The sequence below is a fragment of the Lepidochelys kempii genome, chromosome 4 (assembly GCF_965140265.1).
Source record: "Lepidochelys kempii isolate rLepKem1 chromosome 4, rLepKem1.hap2, whole genome shotgun sequence".
Taxonomy (NCBI): domain Eukaryota; kingdom Metazoa; phylum Chordata; order Testudines; family Cheloniidae; genus Lepidochelys; species Lepidochelys kempii.
This window is the reverse complement of record NC_133259.1, coordinates 51,608,222-51,635,166: the sequence shown is the minus strand read 5'-3', so window position 1 is coordinate 51,635,166 and position 26,945 is coordinate 51,608,222. Positions and strand designations below refer to the sequence as shown.

The 26,945-nt window shown below is 45.3% G+C and overlaps 1 protein-coding gene across 3 annotated transcripts in view; it reads left to right on the top strand.

The window, feature by feature from the left end:
• RNF150 (ring finger protein 150) overlaps positions 1 to 26,945 on the top strand; it is a 203,871-nt gene that overhangs the window by 116,615 nt on the left and 60,311 nt on the right. For all 3 annotated transcript variants that reach the window (XM_073341206.1, XM_073341207.1, XM_073341205.1), the window contains exon 2: positions 19,189 to 19,439. In XM_073341206.1, the coding sequence (XP_073197307.1) occupies positions 19,189 to 19,439 (251 nt within the window). The remainder of the gene's footprint in view (positions 1 to 19,188; positions 19,440 to 26,945) is intronic.

Sequence of the window (26,945 nt, the reverse complement as noted above, 5' to 3'; positions counted from 1 at the left end):
TCCCAGGGACCTGCCACCACCAAGGGAGGGGTGCCCAGCCCCCACCTAGCCTGGCCCCCCAACCTGTTGGGGCACCTCTCTCCCATCCCCAGCTCTGCTGCAGCATGGCCCAGTGGCCCCAAGCACGGACGGAATGGACCCAACAGACGGGTCGCCCAGACCTGCTGGGGCGGTGCAGCCAGATTGGGCCCAGCTGCAGTTGGGCTGGAGAGACCAGACCTGCTGGAGTAGCACAGCCCCAGGCGTGACCGGGATGGCACGGCCGGAGCAGTCTGGACCTGCTGGGTTCAGGGGAGGGGCGCCTATCCTGCAGCCCCAACCCCAGAGCTGCCGCGGTGTGGAGAGGTGCTTCTCCACGCCCCCATCCCAGGTACTTCTGCTGCAGGGAAAGAGAGCTGAGCGGAATACTCTTTCCCCACCGTAGCTCCTGAGCACCCTCTGGCTCCTCACACCCCTCATTCCCAGCCCCACCACAGAGCCCTCACCCCTGCACCCCAATCCTCTGCCCCAGCCCTGAGCCCCTCTTCCCCGGCCCCACCCCCAGAGCCTGCACCCCCAGATGGAGCCCTGTCACCCCTGCACCCCAACCCTCTGCCCCAGCCCTGAACCCCCTCCCACACTCCAAACGCCTTAGCCCCACCCCATGAATTTTGTTATGTGCACCGATATGAAGGTGATGTGTGACACATCACTTCCATATCGGTGCACATAACAAAATTCATTCCGCACATGGGTGGGAAAAACTAGAGGGAACACTGGTAGGAAGCAATGACTAGGGAGTTCTCCAAGAACTGCAAAGGGTGGAGAGTCTGGGATTCTTGGACTTAGGTCAACCAGGGTCTGGAGCATTTGAGTTAGTGCCTGAAGTCCCATTTTGTCCTGATGCATTTCTCTCTCCTTGTTCTGCTGGGACTCCTGGTCATTGTTCCTGTCCTCTCTTTCCTTCTTCATGCTATCAGTCATATTGGCCCTTCAAGCCTTTTGTTCACAGTTGGATGCAGCACTGCCTTGCAGGATCTCAGTGAGCATGTCTTCCCTACTCCTCCTCTTTCTCCTCCTCATCAGGGTCAGGCATTCCGCTAGTGGGGAGAGGGCATCCGTTGAGGCTGCCATGTCAAATGCTGCTGATAAAAAGAGTCAGAGGTACCACTGGATTCACAGTCACAATGGAAAAGGAGAGAGATGTTTCAAAACTCCTCCCCTTCTTCCCAAAAATATTTTTAATATGAGATGTTTATTGACACTCTAGCTTTGGAGTGCCTCTACACAGCACCTCTTTCCAGCCCCAGCCATAATGAGTATGGGGTGGGGGCCTGAATTTTCTTTTGCAATATAATTTCTATCCTTATTCATGGGTACAAGTATAGGGGAGCGGCACTGAATATTGGCACTGTTTCCACAAGCGTTGGTGGTTTTAGCTGATATCTCACTCCTGAGGTTAACACAGGCACAGAGCACACAGCTGCTACTACTATCTCAAAGCTGCCAGGCCCAAATGCCAGTAGCTTGTTGACTGCAATGGTGTCAGCCAAACTCACTGCAGAGTACCATGGAAAAGTGTTCTACAGCAGAGGAGGAAATAAGGCAGCCATCTCTAGAAACCTTTGGGAGAGGATTGCAGAGTATTTCCATGGAGGTTTTTCATCCACATCTCTCAGGAGGATAAAAGGAACAACGCTATGTACATAAACTGCTCCTCATGGCCCTCCTACCTAACCCAACAGGGGAATAAAAAGCAGACGCCAGGTCAACCTCTGTTGTATCTCCATCTCGTTTTGTATGAGTAAAACAAGCAAAAGTTGGTATCTGTGTTGTGTTAATTGGGAATGGGCCAGACACCCTTACAACTTAAACACTGTAAGGAAAACTACATGCATACACTTACTTGATGTCCCATCCCCTTCATTGGAGTTGTTCATGCTCAGCTGGCAGGGCTGGCTATGCTGTGGCAGAATCTTGAACAGGTCCTGGCTCGTGGCATGGCTGAAACCACCCTCCATGTCTCCGTCTCACACCTCCCCCCCCCCCCCCCCCCCGTTCATCGCAGGGATCTCTGTCTTGTCTCTGAGTGGTTCACAGTGGCTTTTGTGGTGCTGGTGAGGTCTCTGCTAAGCATGGCATAGAGCATGTTGTAAAAGCAGCAGATCTGCAGGGCAGCCTGTTGCAGTTCCTTTGCTTTCACACAGCCGTCCTGCTGATCCCAGTCTTTACCTGTTTGCCTGCATCCCCATCCAATATATTTATAGATGTCTGCATTTCTGTGGCTGGTCCATAGCTGCGCTTGCACAGCCTCATCTCCCCACAGGCCCAGGAGATCCAATACTTCATGTCTACTTCAGGCAGAAGTGCGTCTAGCATGTGTGGAGCTGGCATGGGCCGTTGTATGCAACAGTGGAGAGCTGCAATCAGGAAAAGTTATTTAAAAATACACGGGGGTTGGGGGGAATGTTAAGGGGGGTGGGGGGGATAGCTTCTGGTCTGTGTGATTCCCGCGCAATGGACTTTTAAAATTGTGACCAGAGTGGTCACTGTCTCAGGGAATGCAACATTGTGGGACAGCTACTGGATGACTGTTAGGATCGACATAGGTCACATAGTGTGTACACTCACACTGCGTCAAACTCAGTAGGTTGTCTATGGCCCAATGCTGTTCAGGCAGGTGGTTTTATTGTGTGTCTGTAACAGCGTACTTGTGTCGGTGGGAGACAAACTTGAGTGTAGTTGCATACGTAAATAGGTCGACTCAAGATGACTTGCATCAACCTAACTTGGTAGCGTGGGCCAGGCCCTAAGTCTCGCACAGATCTGGTATGTCACGTTTTACTGTCTCCTTTCCTCCATCTTTCAAGAAAAACCCATAACATAATATTGTAAAGCCACCTTATGGGGGACAGGCTATAAGGCTCTGTCAGTTATGCTCTCCACTCCCATTCTTCCTCTGCACTTACCCCTAGACCAGAGAGTGAGGAGCCTGAGTCTGCTCCAGCCCCTGCTGCTTCTGATTTGCTTTTCCTACGTAGAAAGGAGTTCCTGCTCCTTTTTGCAGTATTGCACTGACTCCTGCAAGTTTCTCTGCCGATTATCTGACCTCATCTTTCATCTGCCCATAGGGAAATTCAACTTTCAGTTGCACAGTTGAGTACTTTGATAGGTATTGTGTGTCTAAGGCCTCAGGTTAATTAGGCACCCCTGTTGCACCTCCCAGACTATTTATCTATGAAATGTAATGTTTCATGGCTGATATAGGTAAAATCTAAGGAGTTGTTTACGTGATACTGTATTGGTTCTTCTCTGGAATGGCAGAAGCTCATAGAGTTCAATGTTTTGTAAACTTCTTGAACTATTTGGGCTTTCAAAATTTGGTTGAGTTCACGCAGCTGTGATTTAAACCCATGTTTATTTTTATAGGATGTTTGTTAGAAGTCAGGGGTTATCTGGTGTTTTTATAATTTCCCAGTTTAGTGCAAATATTTTGTTAAGCAATATGAACATGGTTGAACTTTTACTGGGTTGTCATAATGAGTTTGTACTTCTCATTGCATTTGTGGAAATTATAGTGAAGAAGCAGGTTATAAGTAGTTAAACTTTATATTAAAATGCATATATGCAAATCAGATGGAAATTTCCAGTATAATGTTAATAGGAAAGAAACAGAACAGCAACATGGTTATAAGGAGAGCACTTTTTTTTTACCAGAGGATTATGATGATGGATTCATCTTTTATGAACAGTAAACTAAAGAATACCAGGTGAAAGATGCCAATTAATTTTTATTCTGCTAGTTACTGACTTTCTTGCTGGGTCAGAGACTTTGTGTTGAAGATTCTATCATGTAACAAAATGTAATAATTTATTTTTAAAATACTATAATTTTGTTTTTAAAATACTGTAAAAATGATAAAGCCTACTATTAAAAACCCACTCTCTCAACAGTTGCTGCTGAGGTGTACATTTGAGAGAAAGAGATCCCAGGATCAGCAAGATAGTAAGTCACTGTGTACAGAACTGGCTCCACTAAACTTGGGAATTAGAACCATTGAGCTGGCTCAAACCACCTGTGATGTCCATAAGATACTTCTAGGGGATACTTGCAGATTCTACTCCATTGCTGCAGTAATAATAGGAATGACAATAAGAACCTGCTGAGGTCTTCATTTGCTTTACTGTTTCAAGTACTACATATATGGAAAATAAAACTATTTAATGCAGGAGTTTAAAAAAAAGATTTGTTACAGTTTCTTGCACCTTTATCTAAAGGATCTGCTGCTGGCCCCTGTCAGACCGGATACTCGTCTTCATAGACCATTAATCTGAGTCATTAAGTCATTAGGGCAACTCCTAAATCCTAAATACAGTTCAAGGTTTGGTTACCAGCCACGTTAAAATTTGAAGAGGAACTATTTTACCACATATTGTCTCTGTGTTTGATGTAGGAGAAACCTTCATTGGCATATTACTAGGAAGATTTTGTAGAAGACTTCATAAATCTGCTGAATTTTGTTCAAATAATTCAATTAATCATTTGTCCTTTAACTAAACTTGGGCAGTTGGCAGCCTCAAGAATTACATCTTTTCTGTACTGTGTCAAACATCACACTTTTAATGCTCACCTAAAAATTGACAGAGCATTAAAGATGCAGCCTTTGTTACCCTACCAGACCAGTAACCAGGGGAATAAAGTATATTCAATAGCACCTGTAAAGCTCCAAGAACAAAATCCATAAATAATGCCATTTGTTTGACAGCCAGCACTGTGGTCAAGGTGGCAAACTTCCGTAAATCCTTCTGTCTAAAGTTTTCTATGCTTATTCACTTCTCAAAGAAAGTGCAAAATCTATTTAGCCATTTTTGAATTTGAGGGGCTAAACCCCTCACTTTTCCAGTACTATATAATTAATACCATATGTCCCCGTAGCTATTATTTTCCTCACTGCAGATGCACACAAATTACCCAACAATGGGTGGACTTCGAAACTTGCAACTTGGTGTGTACCCAGTGGCGTATTATCGCCTAGGCCAGAAAGGCCTAGGCCTAGGGCGGCAAATTTACAGGGGCGGCAAATTTATAATAGCCATAAGCGCCGACTTTACCCATCGCTGGTGGGTGCTCGTGCTCCTCTGCCTCCTGTGGGCGCGCCGCATTTCCCCTCCTTCTCCCTCCCTCCTAGGCTTGCCGCACGAAAGCGCTGGGAGGCCGGAGAAGGGGAGCAGTGGCACGCTCAGGGGAGGAGGCAGAGCGGAGGTGAGCTGGGGGCGCGGAGAGGGCTGCAGCAAGTAACCCGGGAGGGGGGGCAGAGGAACTGCTGCCCGCTCCAGCTCTCCTCCACTGCCTCCTCCCCCAAGCACGCCGCGACTCCGCTTCTACCCTCTCCCTCCCAGGCTTGCCGCAGGAAACAGCTGCTGGTGGGTTCCAATGAATTTGTACAAAAACTAAAACGAGACGAGAAGCTGGATATGAGCCAGCAGTGTGCCCTTGTTGCCAAGAAGACCAGTGGCATTTTGGGATGTATAAATAGGGGCATAGCGAGCAGATCGAGGGACGTGATCGTTTCCCTCTATTCGACATTGGTTGAGGCCTCATCTGGAGTACTGTGTCCAGTTTTGGGCCCCACACCACAAGAAGGATGTGGATAAATTGGAGAGAGTCCAGCAAAGGGCAACAAAAATGATTAGCGGTCTGGAACACATGACTTATGAGGAGAGGCTGAGGGAACTGGGATTGTTTAGTCTGCAGAAGAGAAGAATGAGGGGGGATTTGATAGCTGCTTTCTACTACCTGAGAGGTAGTTCCAGAGAGGATGGTTCTAGACTATTCTCAGTGGTGGAAGAGGACAGGACAAGGAGTAATGGTCTCAAGTTGCAGTGGGGGAGGTTTAGGTTGGATATTAGGAAAAACTTTTTCACTAAGAGGGTGGTGAAACACTGGAATGCGTTGCCTAGGGAGGTGGTGGAATCTCCTTCCTTAGAAGTTTTTAAGGTCAGGCTTGACAAAGCCCTGGCTGGGATGATTTAATTGGGTATGGGTCCTGCTTTTGAGCAGGGGGTTGGACTAGATGACCTCTTGAGGTCCCTTCCAACCCTGATATTCTATGATTCTAAAACAAGTTCATATGGGGCTGGGGCGGCAATTACTTCAGGGCCTAGGGGTGGCAAAATCATTAATCCGCCACTGTGTGTACCCGTGGAGTATGTTCATGGCCAGTTTGGAAAAATGGTTTGGATAGTAATAAAGTTATGCCGCCTGCCCTTAAAGCTGTATTAACTTTTCCAGCTAATTTCCATGAGGCCAGAGGGAGAGTACCCTTCCCTCATCCTGAGCCCTGCGTCTACCCCACTCACTCTTTCCCGGGCTTTCTTCCTCCTCCTCAACTCTGTCCTCTCCTCCACACAGACCCAGGACTGGATGAAGAGCATCTCCATAAGGAGGACGTGCTGCACTTTGAGCTCACTTTCCAAGTAGCAAAGAGAAGCTCTGCATGAGAAGGACCCCTTCTCCTGCAGATGGGAATGGAGAAGAAAGAGTTACTCAATATTTTGGGCCAAATTCATCTCTGGTTAACTCTGCTGAATGAATGGAGTCACTACCACTTGGTGTAACTGTATTAACGTTAATGAAGATGTACCAGGGATGTATTTGGCCCACGGACTAGAAAAGAATCTCTTTTGAGGCTAAGCCAGAACACATCTTTTCAGTATTGCCACTGTCCAATCACAATGCCCTGTTCCATCGTTACCCACTGACACAATGTGATTGGCACTCGTGTGTAATCCTAAAGTCAAGTTTGCTTTGAAACAGAAAAGTTGCTGAAAGGTTAGTCACACATCACACAATTCACTCAACCCAAACACGTTTGGTTAGATAAGTGTGTTTCAGCAAATTAAAATGATTTAACCCAACTCAAAGCCCTACAAGTTCTACCTAACTTGTTTTATGATTGATACACACAGAGGGAAGCATTGACATGTTAAATGTTTTCTAAGCCCTCCCCCCGCCTCAAAAAAATCCATTCATTGCAGCCTGCAATCATTTGATTCATGATTCACTATGATTCACCCTGACAACTGCTTAAAAATTCATAGCAAACTCTGCACTAATGTTGGACAGAAATAGAAAAAAATATGTAGGTAATAAACTGCTATTAGGGCATTGCAATTGTTGTTAAAGATATGGCAATGAGAGATGTCTTTTTACGTTTGGTTGCATATGCATGCATATGCTCAAAAGAAACATCTCTGTATATTATCTGATATGCTTTTAAACGTAATGGTTAAACTACACTGGAACATATCAATACAATACCTACATTAATTAGCTGTGACTATTCTCTTTCCTCTGCTTTGAATGGGTTTCCCACAGGCTGGGCCGCGCCATGTGTAATTTCATATGAAACTAAAAGAAACAAATATTTTACTAAGAAGAGGAGGGGGGAATGCGAACATAAAGCTCTTGTTATTTCTCTCTTCTTTGCAATATGATATTTGAGAATAAAAATCCAGGTATAGTGATCCAATCAATTGAACAACAATCCTTACTGTGCCTTTTGAGCTCTGATCAGTCACTCGGTGGAATTTTAAACAAAGCTTGAATGCAAAGCCAGGGTATCAGGTTATTTGTCTCAGAAAACTCTCTCTGCTCATGTTTTGCTACAGCTGTCTTCTGACTTTCCATTTTTACACAGTGTAGGTGTGTCCAGCATATTTTTCCTGCAGTGTATTTATGTAGCATCTTTGCTGCAAAATATCACAAAGTGCTTTGTAAGGGCAAGACTTTGTGATAGCATGTACTGTCACAGAGAGAAAAAGGGGAGGAAGCAAGGATGAAGAAACAAAGCGTGTAGGTGCAATCAGATGCAAGAAGTTTTGAAGCAAGACATGAAAGGGGGAAATTGCAGAGTGGCTTGTTGGGAGGAAATGCAAGTGCCATCTTCCGACAGGTGGAGGCAACACACATGAAAAAGTGATGCTCAGCTATGATGAGCAGTGGGCATAAAATTTGGAAGTGTTGAGGGCTAGTGCATGGAACTGAGATCAGAGTTAGGTGGAGTAGGTTGGGACAAGACCCTGAAAATAGTTTCTCCTCCCCCACCCCAGAATAAAGAAATAAAATAGCCACATTTTTCTGAAACTGCCCTTTTAAAAAATAATTACTGAGATTTTGAATTAGGTGACGTTCTCTGTGCTGTCTTCAAGTATTTTATTGTTCTAAGAATACACAAAGCATAGAATGCCCATTGTACTTATAAATGGGGAGAGAATCTTTTTGGAGAACTCTTGTTTTCCTAAGGCAGAATAAAACACCTAAGTGTGCTCCGGAGTGGTGTAGCATTATATCTGGCCTACTTCCATTGTGTACAAGCACCATAAAATACATTTTAACTTTTTAATAAATAACAGAGCAAAATAAGACTCAGTTAAGGTATTTACACTTAGAAAATTAAATACGCTTTTCTTTTTAAAGTCTTGTTTCCTTTCCCGTTAGTTTTATAAAGACTTTAAAAAGGAAAAGTTATTTCTCATAGTGTTCCAGGTGATATTAAAGACTATGTTAAATGCCCTTATTGGAGAAATGAGACAGTTAATTATAATGGTAACTCTTGGGGGTAGTTTTTGAAGTGCAGTTCTGAAGGGGAGGTGTCTTCATTCTTACGGGTGGGTTTTTTGTTTTGTTTTTAAATAAAAACCAGATGAAGGCACACAGGACAGCAAGAAAGGAACAGCAAAAGACAAAAGTGAAGCTTCTTTCTTGCATGTTGGCTTGAAAAATTACAGGTGTGGCACCTGATCCATGCCCTTGTTAGCCACCTTGAATCCTGGCAAACTGACGAGACTGATAAGTCATTCTTTTCAGTTTACCTTTCTTAGGTCACAGGAATGCTCCAAGAGTAGACCTGTCCTATCTGGTTAAGATGGGCTCCTATTAGTCAGAAGACAAAATGGGAAAAATAGGAAAGAAGTAGAAGAATTAAGCTGGGGAAAGAAAGCAATACTCTATGGAAGGGTAACAGCCGGAACCTGACCTAATAGAGGTACTGATGTCAAGTGATTCCCTCTCCTTTCCTGCTTTAGTTAGGACACTTCAAGATCAATGTGATGGTAGATCCTTTTAGAGGAAGGATGGGAGCCCTGGGTTCAATTCCCTGCTTTGCAACAGCCTTCCTGTGTGACCTGAAGGCAAGTCCCTTAGTGCCAAATTTTGAAAGGTATCTAGCTGCTGCGTGGGATCTTCAAAAGTGCCAAATCAGTTAGTTGATTTCAATGGGAGTTAAGTGCTTAACCTGTAGGTGTAGGTGCTTTTGAAAATTCCACTAGGTGTGTATCTATACTCCATCCATAAATAAGAATGTAAGAATGGCCATATTGGGTCAGACCAATAGTCCATCAAGCCCAGTATCCTCTCTTCTGACTGTAGCTAATGCCAGATGCTTCAGAGGGAATTAACAGAACGGCATAATTATCAAGTGATCCATTCCCAGCATCTGACAGCATCTCCAGCAGCTTTGATAGTGAGTTTGATTGAGTCCTCCTTCTCCTCACTCCTCCAGAAGTTGCCAAGTAACCCCAGGAAAAAGTGTCCAAACCCAGGTGGCAAACTTGTCATATTAAAATAAATTGATCAAAACACATATCTGCCCTAGTTGTGGATACTTGCTCTTATTCCAATACAATGTTGGTCCATTACTAAAAATGATTTGTGGCCTGACTGGAAACTCTGAAACTTCCTAATCAAAGTTTTTTTAGTTTAAACACATTGAGTTTGTTTTACCCATTTAAACTTCAGTTTATGCTAATTTTACATAATATTTTTACATAGTCTGTTTTCAGATTCACCTGAGCTTTGTTACTTTTTACCTGCCTCGTACAATTCAGGATACATGTCATTGCATAACATGCCATTCTGAAATCTTAAGATTATCTATGTAAGGGGATGGTAGGAAAGAAAATCTTTTTTAAAAAACATTAATAGCAATTGCTAATGGCAAAACAGCTTAACCATAGAATCAAATTGCTTAGAAGGGAGTTTATCTAAAAAGCCCCTATACATTAGGACAGGTTTCAGAGTAACAGCCGTGTTAGTCTGTATTCGCAAAAAGAAAAGGAGTACTTGTGGCACCTTAGAGACTAACCAATTTATTTGAGCATGAGCTTTCGTGAGCTACAGCTCACTTCATCAGATGCATGCCGTGGAAACTGCAGCAGACTTTATATATACACAGAGAATATGAAAAAATACCTCCTCCCACCCCATTGTCCAGCTGGTAATAGCTTATCTAAAGTGATCATCAGGTGGGCCATTTCCAGCACAAATCCAGGTTTTCTCACCCTCCACCCCCCACACACAAATTCACTCTCCTGCTGGTGATAGCCCATCCAAAGTGACAACTCTTTACACAATGTGCATGATAATAAAGTTGGGCCATTTCCTGCACAAATCCAGGTTCTCTCACCCCCTCACCCCCCTCCCAAAAACCACACACACAAACTCACTATCCTGCTGGTAATAGCTCATCCAAAGTGACCATTCTCCCTACAATGTGCATAATTAAGGTGGGCCATTTCCAGCACAAATCCAGGTTTTCTCACATCCCCCCCACCCCCATACACACACACAAACTCACTCTCCTGCTGGTAATAGCTCATCCAAACTGACCACTCTCCAAGTTTAAATCCAAGTTAAACCAGAACATCTGGGGGGGGGTAGGAAAAAACAAGAGGAAATAGGCTACCTTGCATAATGACTTAACCACTCCCAGTCTCTATTCAAGCCTAAATTAATAGTATCCAATTTGCAAATGAATTCCAATTCAGCAGTTTCTCGCTGGAGTCTGGATTTGAAGTTTTTTTGTTTTAAGATAGCGACCTTCATGTCTGTGATTGCGTGACCAGAGAGATTGAAGTGTTCTCCGACTGGTTTATGAATGTTATAATTCTTGACATCTGATTTGTGTCCATTTATTCTTTTACGTAGAGACTGTCCAGTTTGACCAATGTACATGGCAGAGGGGCATTGCTGGCACATGATGGCATATATCACATTGGTGGATGTGCTGGTGAACGAGCCTCTGATCATGTGGCTGATGTTATTAGGCCCTGTGATGGTGTCCCCTGAATAGTCTCTACGTAAAAGAATAAATGGATTGGGGTGTGGACTCTGGGAGGGGGTTGGGGTGAGGGTGCAGGGTCTGGGAGGGTGTTAGGGTGCAGGAGTGGGTTCTGATCTGGGGCAGAGGGCTCGGGCTCTGGGGTCTGGGAGGGTGTTAAGGTGCAGAAGGGAGTTTTGACCTGAGGTAGAGGGTTTGGGGTGCGGGCTCCGGCCAGGCGGCTCCCCCCTCAGGCAGCTCCCAGTCAGTGGGGCTAAGGCAGGCTCCCTGCCAGCCCTGGTTCCATGCTGCTCCCAGAAGCAGCTGGCATGTCCAGCCCCTAGGTGGAGGGGCCAGGGGGCTCTCCACTGTGCGTGCTGCCCTTGCCTGCAGGCACCACCCCCACATCTCCCATTGACAGTGGTTCCCAGCCAAGGGGAGCTGCAGAGCTGGCAGTGTGGTCATAGGCAGCACGCAGAGCTTTCCTGATTGCCCCGATCCTAAGGGCCGCAGGGACTTGCTGGTCACTTCTGGGAGCTGTTAGGAGCCGTTAGGACTTTTAACAGCTTGGCAACCCTAGCTTCCCCCCACAGCGGGGCTCGCTGGGGCTTGTGGCTCCAGTCCTGTGCGGGGGTGCTGAGGCTCAGAGCTTCTGGCCCGTGGTGCAGAGACTTGCTGCCGGCCGGCTGAAATGAAGCAGCGGGCCAGATCCAGCCCACGGGCTGTAGGTTCCGTACCCCTGGTTTAAAAGAATACAAAATTGTAAGTGCCGTTCTGCCTGTATATGCCTTGGGGAATTTTGCGCCACTGCACATGTGCAGAATTTGTCCCCCGCAGATTTCTTCTTTCCCCACTGAAAAATGACTTTCTGACTGGGAAGCTGCAAGAGCAGTCATGCACCATTCCCTAACAGCGCAGGTACATCATTTCAGACACCCAGAGCAGCCGGCAGAGAGGTAAATTGCTGCGGGGCTGGGGACACCCCAGCCATTGGCTCCTACCCTAAGCCAGGATCAGCTGCTAGTCCTGGCTGGGCTGGAAGGAGAGGATGGGGCTTTCTCTTCCCCTGCAAGGAATGGCTGGGGCCACCCCCAAAACCCTCCCCCAGCTGCAGGAAGGGTGTCATGCTCCTCTGCTTCCTGCCCCCATCACTCCTCAGCTGCAGGGGCTGGGGGGAGAGTCACTGTATGGGGAGCTGTTCCCCGATACACCCAACCCTTGTGCATCAGACCTCCCATATCCAGACACCCCGCCAAGCCTCACTCGGTACATCCAGAACCCCCCTCAACAGAAAGGATGACCCTAGTCTTCCATACCAGAACTGCACCCCACTGAACCTCAACCCCTGAATCTGGAGCCCCACTGCCTCCAGACCACCCCCTGAGCTCCCTACACTCAATGTCCCACCCCCTGCACCACTCTGAGCCCCCACAGGCAGACCTCCATCCCACCACTCCCCCAGCACCCAAACCCCCACACCCAGACCCCTCTGCTGAGCGCCAGCCACCTTCACCTGGAAGCCCCTGCAGAGTCCCATTGCACCTGGAACCCCCACAACGAGCCTCTCTGCATCCAGATCCCCCCCACACACATAGTCACCCTACCCCCACTGAGCTGCCTGCAGCCAGATTCTCCCCCACAGAACCTTCTCACCTCCACACTTGGATCCTGCCTGGTTGAGCCTGCCTGCCCCACACCTGGTGTGCTTGGTGCAGAGGGGCAGGGCCCTAGGGTGTTTCTGGAGCAGAATTTTAAAATATTGTGCACAGAATTTTTAATTTTTTGGTGCAGAATGCCCTCAGGAGTAAGGGGCCTGTAGGAATAGGTGCAAAGCTCCCATGGATTTTAAGTGTTCTTTGTGTATCTTTGAGAGCAGAATTTAGCCCTGGGGCATGCAAGTGTTCCATAAACCTTCCTAATCAATTGAATCATATGATCATAGAAGATTAAGGTTGGAAGAGACCTGAGGAGGTCATCTATTCCAACCCCCTGCTCAAAGCAGGACCAACCAAATACTTGGGTTACCTAGGGAGGTGGTGGAATCTCCATGTTTGGAGGTTTTTAAGGTCAGGCTTGACAAAGCCCTGGCTGGGATGATTTAGTTGGGGACTAGGTCCTGCTTTGAGCAGGGGGTTGGACTAGATGACCTCCTAAGGTCCCTTCCAACCCTGATAATCTATGATTCTATGATTCTAGCCCCAACTAAATCATCCCAGCCAGGGCTTTGTCAAGATGGGTCTTAAAAACCTCCAAACATGGAGATTCCACCACCTCCCTGGGTAACCCATTCCAGTGCTTCCCCACCCACTTAGTGAAAAAGTTTTTTTCCTAATATCCAACCTAAACCTCCCTCACTGCAACTTGAAACCATTGCTCCTTGTTCTATCATCTGCTGCCACTGAGAACAGCCGAGCTCCTTCCTGTTTGGAACCCCTCCTTCAGGTAGTTGAAGGCTGCTATCAAATCCCCCATCACTCTTCTCTTCTGCAGACTAAATAAGCCCAGTTCCCTCAGCCTATCCTCATAAATCATGTGTCCCAGCTCCCTAATCATTTTCCCTCTGCTGGACTCTCCAATTTGTCCACATCCTTTCTGTTGAGGAGGGCCTAAAACTGGACGCAGTACTCCAGATATGTCCTCACCAGTGCTGAATAGAGGAGAATAATCACTTCCTTTCATCTGCTGGCAATGCTCCAACTAATGCAGCCCAATATGCCTTTAGCCTTCTTGGCAACAAGGGCACACTGTTGAATCATATCCAGCTTCTCATCCACTGTAATCCCCAGGTCCTTTTCTGCAGAACTGCTGCTTAGCCAGTCGGTCCCCAGCCCGTAGCAGTGCATGGGATTCTTCTGTCCTAAGTGTAGGTCTCCTCACTTGTCCTTGTTGAACCTCCTCATATTTCTTTTAGCTCAATCCTCCAATTTGTCTAGGTCACTCTGGACCCTATCCCTACCCTCCAATGTATCTTCCTCTCCCTCCCAGGTTAGTGTCATCTGCAAACTTGCTGAGGGTGCAATCCATACCATCATCCAGATCATTAATAAAGATATTAAACAAAACCGGCCCTAAGACCGACTCCTGGGGCACTCCGTTTGATACCAGCTGCCAACTGGACATGGAGCCGTTGATCACTACCCTTTGAGCTCAACGATCTAGACAGCTTTCTATCCACCTTATAGTTCATTCAGCCAATCCATACTTTTTTAACTTGCTGGCAAGAATACTGTGGGAGACCATATCAAAAGCTTTGCTAAAGTCAAGGTATATCATGTCCACCGCTTTCCCCATATCCACAGAGTCAGTTATCTCATCATAGAAGGCAATCAGGTTGGTCAGATATGACTTGCCCTTGGTGAATCCATGTTGACTGTTCCTGATCACCTTCCTGATCACCTTCCTCTCCTCTTAAGTGCTTCAAAATGGATTCTTTGAGGACCTGCTCCATGATTTTTCTGGGGATTGAGATGAGGCTGACCGGTCTGTAGTTCCTCAGATTCTCCTTTTTCCCTTTTTTAAAGATGGGCACTATATTTGCCTTTTTCCAATCATTCGGGATCTTCCCCGATCACCATGAGTTTTCAAATATAATGGCCAATGGCTTTGCAATCACATCAGCCAACTCCCTGAGCACCCTCGGATACATTATATCCTGCCCCACAGACTTGTGCATGTCCAGATTTTCTAAATAGTCCTTAACCTGCTCTTACACCACTGAGGGCTGCTCAGCTCCTCTCCATACTGTGCTGCCCAGTGCAGCAGTCTGAGAGCTGACCTTGTCTGTGAAGACCGAGGCAAAAAAAACATTGAGTACTTCAGCTTTTTCACATCATCTGTTGCTAGGTTGCCTCCCCCATTCAGTAAGGGCCCCACACTTTCTCTGACCACCTTCTTGTTGCTAACATACCTGGAGGAAACCCTTCTTGTTACCCCTCACCTCCCTTGATAGATGCAACTCCAGTTGTGCTTTGGCCTTCCTGATTACACCCCTGCATACTTGAGCAATATTTTTATACTCCTCCCTAGTCATCTGTCCGAGTTTCCACTTCTTGTAAACTTCCTTTTTGTGTTTAAGCTCACCAAAGATTTCTCTGTTAAGCCAAGCTGGTCGCCTGCCATATTTGCTATTCTTTCTGCACTTCAGGATGGTTTGTTCCTGCACCCTCAATAAGTCTTCTTTAAAATACAGCCAGCTCTCCGGGACTCCTTTCCCCCTCATTTTAACCTCCCAGGGAATCTGGCCCATCAGTTCCCTGAGGGAGTCAAAGTCTGCTTTTCTGAAGTCCAGGGTCCATATTCTGCTGCTCTCCTTTCTGCTCTTTGTCAGGATCCTGAAGTCGACCATCTCGTGATCACTGCTGCCCAGGTTGCCACCCACTTCTACTTCCCCTACCAATTCTTCCTTGTTTGTGAGCAGCAGGTCAAGAGGAGCACAGCCCCTAGTTGGTTCCGCCAGCATTTGCACCAGGAAGTTGTCCCCAACATTCTCCAAAAACCTTAGGAGGGAGTCCCCGACTACCACCGCCTGTCTCCTCCTCTTGGGAGTGGTGGTCGTGGAACCCTCATCCCTAGGACAGGATAGCCCATGCCTTCCAGTCGATGGGGTCTCCTTCTGATCCCTTCCCTCGGATGACTCTTCCAAACCATTCTCCGCCATAGTACCTGTGCAGAGAGCCTGAAAATTGCTCTAAAGAGCTCAAGATATATCTTGAGACTGCTGTAAGTTGCTTTTCAGGACTGGTGCAGTGGCCCAGGAATCGGCTAGCTTTCATAGTCTCCAAATGGCTGGTCCTAAGGATCTAGTCCATTATGGCCAACAGTGTTTCTATGCCTGCCTTTCTTCTCAGGCTGATCCTTCTATGGCCATCTTTTCTTGGCTTTTTTTAAAGCTCTTCCTTTATTTTGCTAATTTAGGGTCAGATTGAAACAGGACCTTACGCAGGTAGAGAAAGCATAAAGAGCCTCTTCCTCTAATGCAGTTCCTGTCTTCTCCCCCCTGCCCTGACTCCCCTCTAATATCTCTGTGCTGCTCCATAGAGCAGAATTGGCACTCCAACTGCACTCTGGAAAATTCCACAAGGCATTATTCTGCCTCAGCAAGGCAGAGTTCATTCCTGAAGCCTGGTCTACACTTAAAACTTAGCATACATCGCTCAGGGCTGTGAAAAATTTCATGCCCTGTGTCGATGTAGTTAGTTGACCTATTCCTCACTGTAGATGCAGCCATGTTGACCTAGTTGCCCTCTCTTGAGGGGCTGGATTTACTACAGGGACAGAAGGACCCCTTCTGTCACTGAAGTAAGTGTCTACACTACAGCAGCCTAGCTGCAGCGCTGCATCTGTGCCACTGTTGCACTTATAGTCCTGACGTGCCCTAAACTTCTGCAGGAGTGGTACATCTCAGCTCTGTCCCTTTCTAAGAGCTGCATGCATTTTACACAATGAGCTACTTGTGGTTTATGTATTCTAGTGCTTTGTTTTGTTTGATCAGAGAAGCTGTTGATCTAGTGGTCTTAGATTATGCCTGGACTAAGGCACCTAGATCACACCTCTTCCCACTAACTTAGTGGTCTTAGTCCAGGCATAGGAACCAGGATTTCCTAAGACCTAATGCTAGGTCTGACATTGTGACACCAAGTCATTTAACTTCTCTATGCCTCACTTTCCCCATCAGTACAATGGAGACAGTACTTACCTAGGGGTACTGTGGGTATTGATTAATTAAAGTTTCTATGGTGATTTGAAAATATGTAAGTACTGCTTGTGGTTCTCATTACTGTGTATGAGCAGGAGATAAACCAATGTCTTGTTGCAGGAAAGGGAATACTAATGTGATCTGAAAGAAATATTTCTAAATCAATGGTCTGTTGTCAGTTGGAGAAAAGACTTGTGCAGAGAAGGCAGATAACTGTATATGGAGAAGATCAAAAGAGTTTTTTGAGATGTTAGGGGGCTTGAGAGCAAAGGGACTGAAAATATTACTTTTCCTAAGATATGACATCTGCACAGACGTTATATTTATGCCAATACAACATGCGCTTCATGGCTGGTACAGTAATGGAAGGGGTTCATAGTAGAGGCCTGAGGAGGGAAAAAGGGCTGACAGAAATGTGGGCATGCTGACCTGAAAGGGTGAAACATAGCTCGTGGTGAGTGAGAAATATCTAGAATTTAACAGCCTGGAGTGACCAACACAACCAGTTATCTTTAAAGTTATGAGCGTTTCATTCTGTCTTTGCCTGATATAATTCCAAGGTTTGCACCTATTTAGGTGAAACTGAGTTCATGCTGAGGAGTATTTGGAACTATTTTACCTGTTGTTTAATCTCAGTTTCCTAATATGCTGCTTTACTGTTTTTGCAATCTGTCAAATTTTACATGGTTCTTGGGATAATTTACTGAGGTAAATTACATCTCAAAGAGAGCTAAACGATTCATTAGCCCCTGAGAGATAAGAGGTGGGGTGGGGAGCGCTGTGCCCACATGTGCCGCTTCGGTTCTCTGTCAAAGGCATGGTCCTGGAGCCCAGTCTCCTGTGGTGGGGTCAGTGCTCTGACTCTGGTGAATCCAAAGTGCTCAGGAAACATTTGAAGAGACGAATTTGAACAGCAAAGTTGAAAGTCATCAGCAATATATTATGAACAGTTGAACCCTTGATGAGATGTATATACCATCCTCCAAATGCAGTTGATTGCTGGCTTTTTCCAGAAGCTGCCATTCGGAGAGTTAAGGCAAAAGTTAATAATGGTTCTTTTTTTTTTTTTTCCTTTCTTACAAACCTTTACACAGTGTCCCTTTTATTTCAACGAGCCCTTTGAGCAAACATGTCAAATTCATTCTGTGGGAAGGGCCAAATTACACTTTCAGTTATACCACTTATTAGATAAACTCCCATTAAGATGAATGAAGTCAGTTCACACCCCCTGAGCTGCTGTTTCGGGCTGCCTACGCCACAACAGATCACATTCAGAAGGTTATCATTGCAACCACAAGGGCTAGATATTTTTTATTTTAGGTTATTTATTTATTTATTTGCTAGAATCTATCATGGGTATTGGATTAATACATCAAGCAGACCAGCGGTCTGACACCCTTAACTAAAGTAGAGTAATAAAACAAAAATGTATTTCAGATGGAAAGGGAGTAAAGTTGATGGTTACATTTACTAACCTGTAATATTTTTGAAAGAAAAGATGTAATTGGATCCATCTGTAAGTCACCTGGTAAAAGGGACCTGTAATGAATCTTATCATGTTTATTTCCTTTGTCTTTTATCCTCCTAATCACTCACTCATTTTTGAGCTCTATATTGACTGTATGCTGGAAACGTTGCTGCGAATGAATGTGGAACATTTAACGTAACCTGGCTATCATCCAGACAATACTGTTTTGCTTTCTCCAAAAGCATTAGATGCCTTTGGACAACATTAGGTCTCAGTTAATTCAGTGGAAATCCAGAGTAACTCCATTCAGTAGAGTTAATCTAAATTTTAAACTCGTGTAAGAGCAGATTTTGCTCCCTTGGTCGCTTAGACAGTTTTCTTCTGCGTACTTTTTTCTCACACACATCATGCCATCCTGAACTACACCAGATGCAGCAAGATCAGATCCCAGGATCTAATCGTATGTTTTAAGAATTCCTGTTTGAGTACTTGGATGTAGAGGGAAAACATTATAGTTGTTTCCTTTTACAGACCTATGAAGTGTGCAGCATGCAAGTAGAGCACGATACATCTATTTGTGCTTGTAGCATACAACTACTCCTATTTGTATTTATGCCATGGCTATATCTTCTATATAAGCCTCAATAGCAGTGGAAAACTGTGTTTGTGCCAACTCATGAAACTTCCCTTAGTCACACAACCACCCTTGAGGCTCAGTATGCTGGACCAGATTGTTTAACTGGTTACAGCTGAAACCAAAGTTTTCTGCTGGATTTTGTCTGGCTTACCTCGCAATAAAAAACAGCATGCAGCAGAATGAGGGGAAGGTTTTATTTTGTGACTGTTGAGCTCTTTTTACTGTGCCACGGCTGACTCATCTTCTTTTGTGGCTGCTGCTGTTCCTGTTTTTTCTTATTGTTTCTCCCCCTCCCTCTCCTATCTGACAGGTGTAGAAGATGTAGTAGCAATAATGATTCCTGAGCCTAAAGGAAAAGAGATAGTGAGTCTGCTGGAGAGGAATGTTACTGTGATGATGTATATAACAATTGGAACACGCAACTTGCAGAAGTACGTCAGCCGTACCTCAGTGGTGTTTGTCTCCATCTCCTTCATCGTGTTGATGATCATCTCCCTGGCATGGCTGGTCTTCTATTATATCCAGAGATTCCGATATGCAAATGCCAGAGACAGAAACCAGGTGAGGAACATGTGAATGGGCTTTGGGATTTGTCCTGCATTGCTTAAAATGACCATTTATCCTCCCAAGAGCATCACCATGTGATTTTAAAGTTTAAATAAAAATTTTCTCTTGGGGGAAGCACTAATATGAGGTAGCAATTGACGAAAAGGGAAATGAGTTGTCTTAGAGAGGTGCTAACATCTTTGGGAAATCAAAAGACTTCCAGAAGGGTAGACAGGACTCAAGGAAGAGAAACCTATATAAATATGTTCTTTGCATAGACAGTAGGATAGGAAGCAAGGTGTTTAAAGGACATGAGTTTTCCTTTCTTCTCACCGTCACTACAACTGATAAATAATGAAAAGAGAATTAAATATTTGTGTACATTTGGCATTTACACACACACACACAATAGTATAAGAAATAATCAGAAAGATAATACTATATCTAAGGGGAAAGATTCCCTTAGTACATTTATCTAACTGACCTAGAAATGCATATAAATGAATCTAAGACCTAGTCAAAGGTGACTGCAGAACCGTAAGTTGGTGTACAAAAAAGGGGTGTGCCACAACTGAAGAGGGGGAAAAGAATGGAAAAGTGTTTTAATTTTAAAATATTTTATTCACAAATACTAAAACCTCTCTATAAGGGTCTTTGCATAAAGACATCTATTCTCCTCTCAGGCCGTTGACACTGACTGCTGAACATGTATATGAAGTAATGTTGGTTATTAGTAAATCATTGTCTGCAGGTATGGTATGGAAATGAATGGGATTCCAGGTGTAATTACTTGATTGCATGCACAGTTATGGTACCCACATGCAGAAACTAGGAACATATTCACTAGTATCCCCAAACTTCTGAAAACTAGACATGTTACGCCCATATTGAACCCATCATCTTTGGTGCGCTGTCTAAATTCCAGCGGAGATGATTACATTCTTACTGCACAAAATTCCATGCTGTATTTTCAGTGGAGAATTTATTCTTTACATTTCTAAGTAGAAGCTACTCTCCATCCCACAAACCTATCAATTTTGAACTATAACATACTTTAAAGCGGATTTTAATTTCAATAAGTACTTTTCAAGGGTTTGGGGAGGTTGCTATGCACAAACTAAAAATTCATTTTATGAATTTGATCTACTAAAACTGTCACCATTCTTGGGAACCAACCATTTGAGGTATTACAAACAGCTCTTGTCTAGAGCTGGGCAAATAGTGGATTTTTGGTTTGCTGGAAGTTGTGAAAAGTTAAAACAAATTTTCATTTTTGGGTCAAACCTAAAATGGCATTTTTTGAAAATTTTCAGTGAATGGAAATATTGGAAAAGCTTCAAATCAAAACATTTTGACATTATCAAAACAGCATATTTCAAGTCAAAATGCTCTCTGTCTCTCCTCTTGAAGCTGTTCCACTGTGTATAAATAATTAAATAGTCACAGAAGCAGGGACTCGACCTTGGGTCTCCCACATCCTCCATGAGTGCCCTAACCACCAAGTCTTAAAGTTATGCTCACTCTTTCCTTGGCCCGTTGGCTGTCTGTCGTTATTCATAGTGACAAGTCATAGTCATTCATGATGACGATGGATAGTCATTGGGCCAGGGAAAGAGTGAGCATGACTCTGCCTCTGGGTTGTTAGGGCCCTCACCTAGGATATGGGAGAACCAAAGGCAAGATCCATCTATTTCCTATTGTCAGGGAATTTGTTTCTAAGAGCTTGCTTTACCATATTATGCTGGACATATGCTATATCCCTTTACTGGTTCTTAGTTACTGCTACCATCTTTCATAAGAGAAGTAAAACCAAGTCTGTCGATTTGTGGTAATTAAAGATCCCATGGCATTTTGTTTGTACGATAAGGAGCTGATTATCCTTGGAGCTGTGGCCTAGTGCCAACTGAAATAATTACCCTCTGCCTAAATAAATTCTCTCTGCAATTTTAATAGGATACAGTATTCTTCATTTTCTGCTGTAAACCATTGTGTATTGTTTGTAAGATAACTGCCATGTTCCATCTCAGGGGGCTTCATGTCAGAGGTAGGTGAAATATCCCTCCCCATAGCCCACACACTGTGGAGAGTCCAAACTCACCCACTTACTGAGCTTTTGTTTGATTAGCATAGAAATTAACAATAAGATATCAAAGCTTGGCTCAAAACTACTTTCCAGGCTTGACTGCTTCTAATGTTCCTATTGAAGGACTATTCCCTCTGGACAGGGACAGGCCTGTCTCCCTTTTATCCAAGTGGGGTAATAAGTCAGTAGAACCCATTTAACCCTTTCCCAACAATCAAATACTGCTAATAGGGATGGATGTTTCAGGCAAGCAGTACCAGCCAGTATGCTATGATGATGATAGCAGTACACCAAAAAGGTTTTGAAGTAAAGAGAAGTGCTAATGTTGCTACTTGGAGAGTGGCATATAGGTTGATTTCTTGTCAGCAACCGCTATGAATATTGATTCAACACAGTAGAGGGTCTGCCGGTGCAGAAGAGTGTAGCATGCCTCCACCCTCAAAAGCCTCAAATTGGTCTGTGATTGCTATTTAATCCTAGGCAGATCATATAAAGTGAGTGTTTTTTAATTTATAAGTCAATATCTCATTAAGGTATAACATAAACAGGGCATGTTAGTGTGTTCGGTTGAGGTTCAGAAGCAAAGTTTCCTCAGGCAACTGATCTCTTACTCTCTCATCTCTATTTTACTCTCTGACTATTTTGCCTCTCTTCCTCCAATTTCTTTCTCCTCCTGCGGCTGGGGATTTTGACATGGAATAATGTCACACTCTGTAGCAAAAAAGGGGAGTCCATGCATGCAGGAGGCAGCCAAAGCAGTGCCTGTAGCAAGTGAGATGTTAGTCAGCTGAGATAGATAGAGGCTGCAGATTTTCAAAAATGTGGAAAATCCTCAGGAAGATAGGGAAGAAGAGCACAGATGGGGAGAGAGAGAAAAGTTTTACATCATTGGCACTTGGACAGAGGAAACCATAGCAACATGCCTGCTTCATTGTTTTTCTCTTTCATGCCTCCTGCGATCATTAATGTAAGGAGCTGACAAAAGAGCACAACTCAGACTTGTCCTTTCTGTGAGGGTTATCTCAGTTTTCCTAATGTTCTATTTTTCTTATCTTTGACATTTTTGTTTATGGTACAGGGATAGGCTAGCAACACTCCTGTCCTGAGATACTGTATCTTCTTGCGTGTATGATAGAGCAGCAGCTTGTATTTCTTTCCTTGGGTAGAGTTGAAATCTGACTCCTCTTGTCATGGTGCTCAAAGGCTTTTCCCATTATAATCATTGTGTGTGTCCGTGTCTTTTGTCTTTGCACAAAGATACTGTGCTTACTTGTAGAAAGTCCTGTACATGCTGTAGCACATGCATCATCAGCCAGGTTTGAGAAGTATGCATCTTCAGTTTGTATTTCATTTAGTCCAATAAAGTACAGCCCCATTTATCCAAAGAGCTAGGGTCACAGCCATAACCTTTTGGATAAATAGAGTTTCAAATTAAGGGGGAGCCAACCGGTTGTCCAGTTTAGAAAAGGCAGTATTCCCAGTCCCCACTCCAGAGTTACAATAAAGGCTGGCTTTACAGACTGGCTGGCTATCTCTGAAAATGCCAAGATCTGTGACTGAGATTCATTTAACTAGGGTTTGATTAAACAGATTTGAAGTCTTTAAAATCCAGTGCATTTAAACCAGGGGCTTGGGAAAGAAGGGTTAATATCCACAAACGTTTTCTGTGTCAGAGAAGATCCTAGACCCACTGAGGCCAACTATCCATGCTGAGATCTTTCATATTTGCTGTTTCTAGGGTTAGCTGCTAACTCACTAGCTAGGCTATCCAGAGCAGCTCACACCACCTCTCTGTAGACGGAGACTTTATAATTGGCAATTCAGGCACTGCATAGAAGGAATGGGATGAAGCAACAGACCATAAGCTGAAGGATGTGACATTAACCTGAAGGTTGTGATATTGTTGTAGGAAGAGAGCGTTTCTGAATTGCTTCGCTTGATTGCACCAACACACTATCCCAGTTGGTCCCCTCCCCCTGTGCCTTACCTTCCCCACAGATCCACCTGGACTAAGTCCTCTTCCCATTGCACTAGGTCTTCACTCCCTGACAAATGTGCTCCACCTCCTGTCTACTTCTCAAGAGTCTACCCTTTCCTTTCATTGTGACCTTCTTTCCCAGGCCCACCTCCTTTCCTACATGCAGGGTAGTTAGTAGCTCTGCCCTAATGGGATTGAGCTCAGATTCGAGAAGGAACTGACTGTGATCCATCTGGAGAGCAACAAGTCCACATCATGATCAGCAGTCAGAAAAATGGAGGGCTCTTCCCTCATGGCCTCCATGTTGTGAATTACTTTTCTGGTTGAAATTTACAGTTTCTTACATGTGCCCACAAAATATGTGCACATTGCTATTTTGTGCATTTACCAACGGGTAACTGTGTATGCAGGTTGGCAGTTAGCCAGGCAGTTATCCATGTGTGCATGTAAACATCTGCCAGTGTGGGCTTTCGCGCATACAACTATGTGTGCCAGCCGCATTTGCAATCGCATTTTCATAAATCCGTTTGAAAATTTGGGCCTCTAGTTTAAATTTCAGGCTTCCAAAATGTAAAGTCATCCTTACCCCAGAAGAAAAGAACAGGTTTAACTGTTGTCCCTGGTACTGGTTGGACTGTGGCATGGTTTAGGGTAAAAGATAGGTTTGATAGTCTTTCTGGTAAAGTGCCCAAGCTCTACTCTTTATCAGCCAGCCAGGGCAGGAACCAGGTGGCTGTTCTGATACCTGTTTGTACTTCCGTGCTGCTGCTTGTGCAAATGAACTGAATTCTTAGAAGGAAGTCATTGTAGCTTTTGGTTCTTTGCTCAGCTTGTTGTCGTGAATGGACATCCTGTATGCAAGAGATCTTCTCTATGAAAAGCAGTGAGAATTGTTTGCATCAAGAGACCTCAGGTTGTAGGGCTGAGCAGAAACAATTTGGGATTAGAAAACTGTGTTCTGGAAATATTCTGCAGAGTTACTTCTGCTGCCGCTCTCTTTGCCTCCTTCACAGCAGTGACATAGGTTAATAAAAATTCCTGTGTCAGTCTGTCAAACTACATTTTCCACTAGCACCTCTGGAGTTTACTCTGTGTCATGTGGGAACCCTGGGATAGGAGAGGGTGCTTCAGTGCCAGACGGCTGATAGCAGTATATGGCAGGAGTTGTCCATTACTCATTCCTCTTCTCCCTGCTTTCTTGTTAGGGAGGAGTTGGCTGTAAGTAAGTTTTGAAACTTTGTGGGCTCCATGATATTTTGGGGAATGGCTGGACCATGATGAGATATCATCAGGCAAGGAGACGCTGGAGCGAGTTCTGACTTCTGCCTGCAGTAGGGACTGCTCTGTTCACAAATGAGGAGAATTTCTATTTCCTGTGTCCACATTCAGTATGAGGATCCAGTCCAGTATGCTGTGTGTCTGTATGTTACCTGTGAGAGACCTACAGCAGAGAGCCTGAATACAAAGCTTTGGGTCATCGCATGAAAGGTATCCTCTTTGCAACTGTGGTAGTCTCCCAAGACAATGAGCTTTGTGAACTTTGTCACCATGTCAGATGGCGTTTCTCTTCGCTTGTCTGGGAAACGGTAAGTATGGCAAAGTATGCGCCCCAGTCTGGTCTTTGAACTCACAAATAACTTGTTCAGCACTAATGATATGCTCAGTGCTGTGCAAGGCACAGAGATCAAGACAATCCCTGCCCTGAGAAGCTAAAAGAGAATCTAAAAGACAAACATGGAGAAAACAGGAAATCTGGGAGGAAATAAATTCGAGAGAGAACAGGTGTCCCTTTACCCCTCTCACTGACCATCAGCTAGCACTCCCGCTCCAGGACTGGCACAAGGAAGGCTCTTTGCCACAGTGCCACTCCTTCTGTTTAACCACCATCGACCTCCCTTACTGGCGGGATCCCCACACCCACTGGTGAGCTGGAGCCAGTTTGCACTGGTTCGCTAGAACCGGTTGTTAAATTTAGAAGCCCTTTTAGAGCCGGTTATGCCGTGAGGGACAACCGGTTCTAAAAGGGCTTCTAAATTTAACTGGCCAAAAGTGGCCACCGGCAGCTCCCCGCCCCACCCTCGGCCCCAGCTCACCTCCACTCCGCCTCCTCCGCTGAACGCGCCGCCCTGCTCTGCTTCTCCACCCCCCCAGGCTTCCCGCGAATCAGCTGTTCGCGTGCTGAGAAGCAAGCTCAGGGAGGCAGAGGTGAGCCAGGGTGGGGGGAGGGTGCAAGGAGGTCCACCTGCACCGCAGCAGGTAACCTGGGGGGGTGGTGCAGAGGAACCACTCCTCACCCCAGCTCACCTCCGCCATCTTCGGCCTGAGCGGGAGGCCACGGCCTGCTTCTCAGTCCTCCCCAGCTTCCCGCCGAACAGCTGATTCGCCGCGGGGGGGGCACAGAGAAGCAGAGTGGGATGGTGCCGTTCAGGGGAGGAGGCAGAGGTGAGGTGAGCTGGGGCCGGGCGTGGGGCAGGGAGCTGCTGGTGGGGGCTCTGCACCCACCAAATTTTCCCTGTGGGTGCTCCAGCACCAGAGCACCCAGGAAGTCGGCGCCTAAGGCGCCGCTTTTGATGTGATTGGGGGGGAGCAGCAGCTTCCCCTAGTCCCCCCCCCAGCTACGCTCCCCCACCCCTAGGAGCCAGAGGGACCTGCCGGATGCTTCCTGGGAGCTGCCCCAGCTAAGCACTGCCGGGACTCCCCACCTCGCCCCCCCGGCAGGTGCCTCTGGCTCTTAGGGGTGGGGTGGGCACCCACTACAGTGGCCCACGAGACCCTCCTGCCCGGTTCTGGGGGCAGTCAGGGGACAGAGGAGGGGGGTGGATAGGGGAGGGGTCCTGCGGGGGGCGTCAAGGAACGTGGGGGGAGTTGGATGGGGCAGGAGTCCTGGGGAGTGGGGGTGGGCAACGACCCCCTCGTGGGGTGAGGACGGCACCCGTTGTTAAGTTTTTGGCAGCTCATCACTGCCCACACCAAAGGAGTGGTAACTCTGACTAGCTCAGGACTGAATGTCCTAGTGTTAATTAGATTACGAGATTTATAACCATAAATCCCGAAGCTCCACTTCAAACATTTAAACACTGTAATGTTAGCCATTCTTATCTTTGGGGGCAGTGTTTGGTTACTGATAGCATGCATTTCACTTCAAAGATTCTTCGGAAGTATGTTTTTTTTTCTCCAGCATATACCAATGAAACAGTATTCCTTAAAAAAACAAACAAAAAAAACTGATCACATTTTCATTGAAAGCCAAAAACGATGTCAGATAAGAAAAGGTAAACATGAAAACAAACAGATCAAAGTTTTAAACCAATCTTTAATCTTGTCCTCTTCTCTTGAAGAATATACGAAAAAAACAAGACATTTCATTAACATAAATAAAAAAAATTCCAGAAGCACTACATAATGTCTCTTTTTTTTTATTTTACATTAGCTGTCTGCCTTTGATTTATATTAAAGAAAC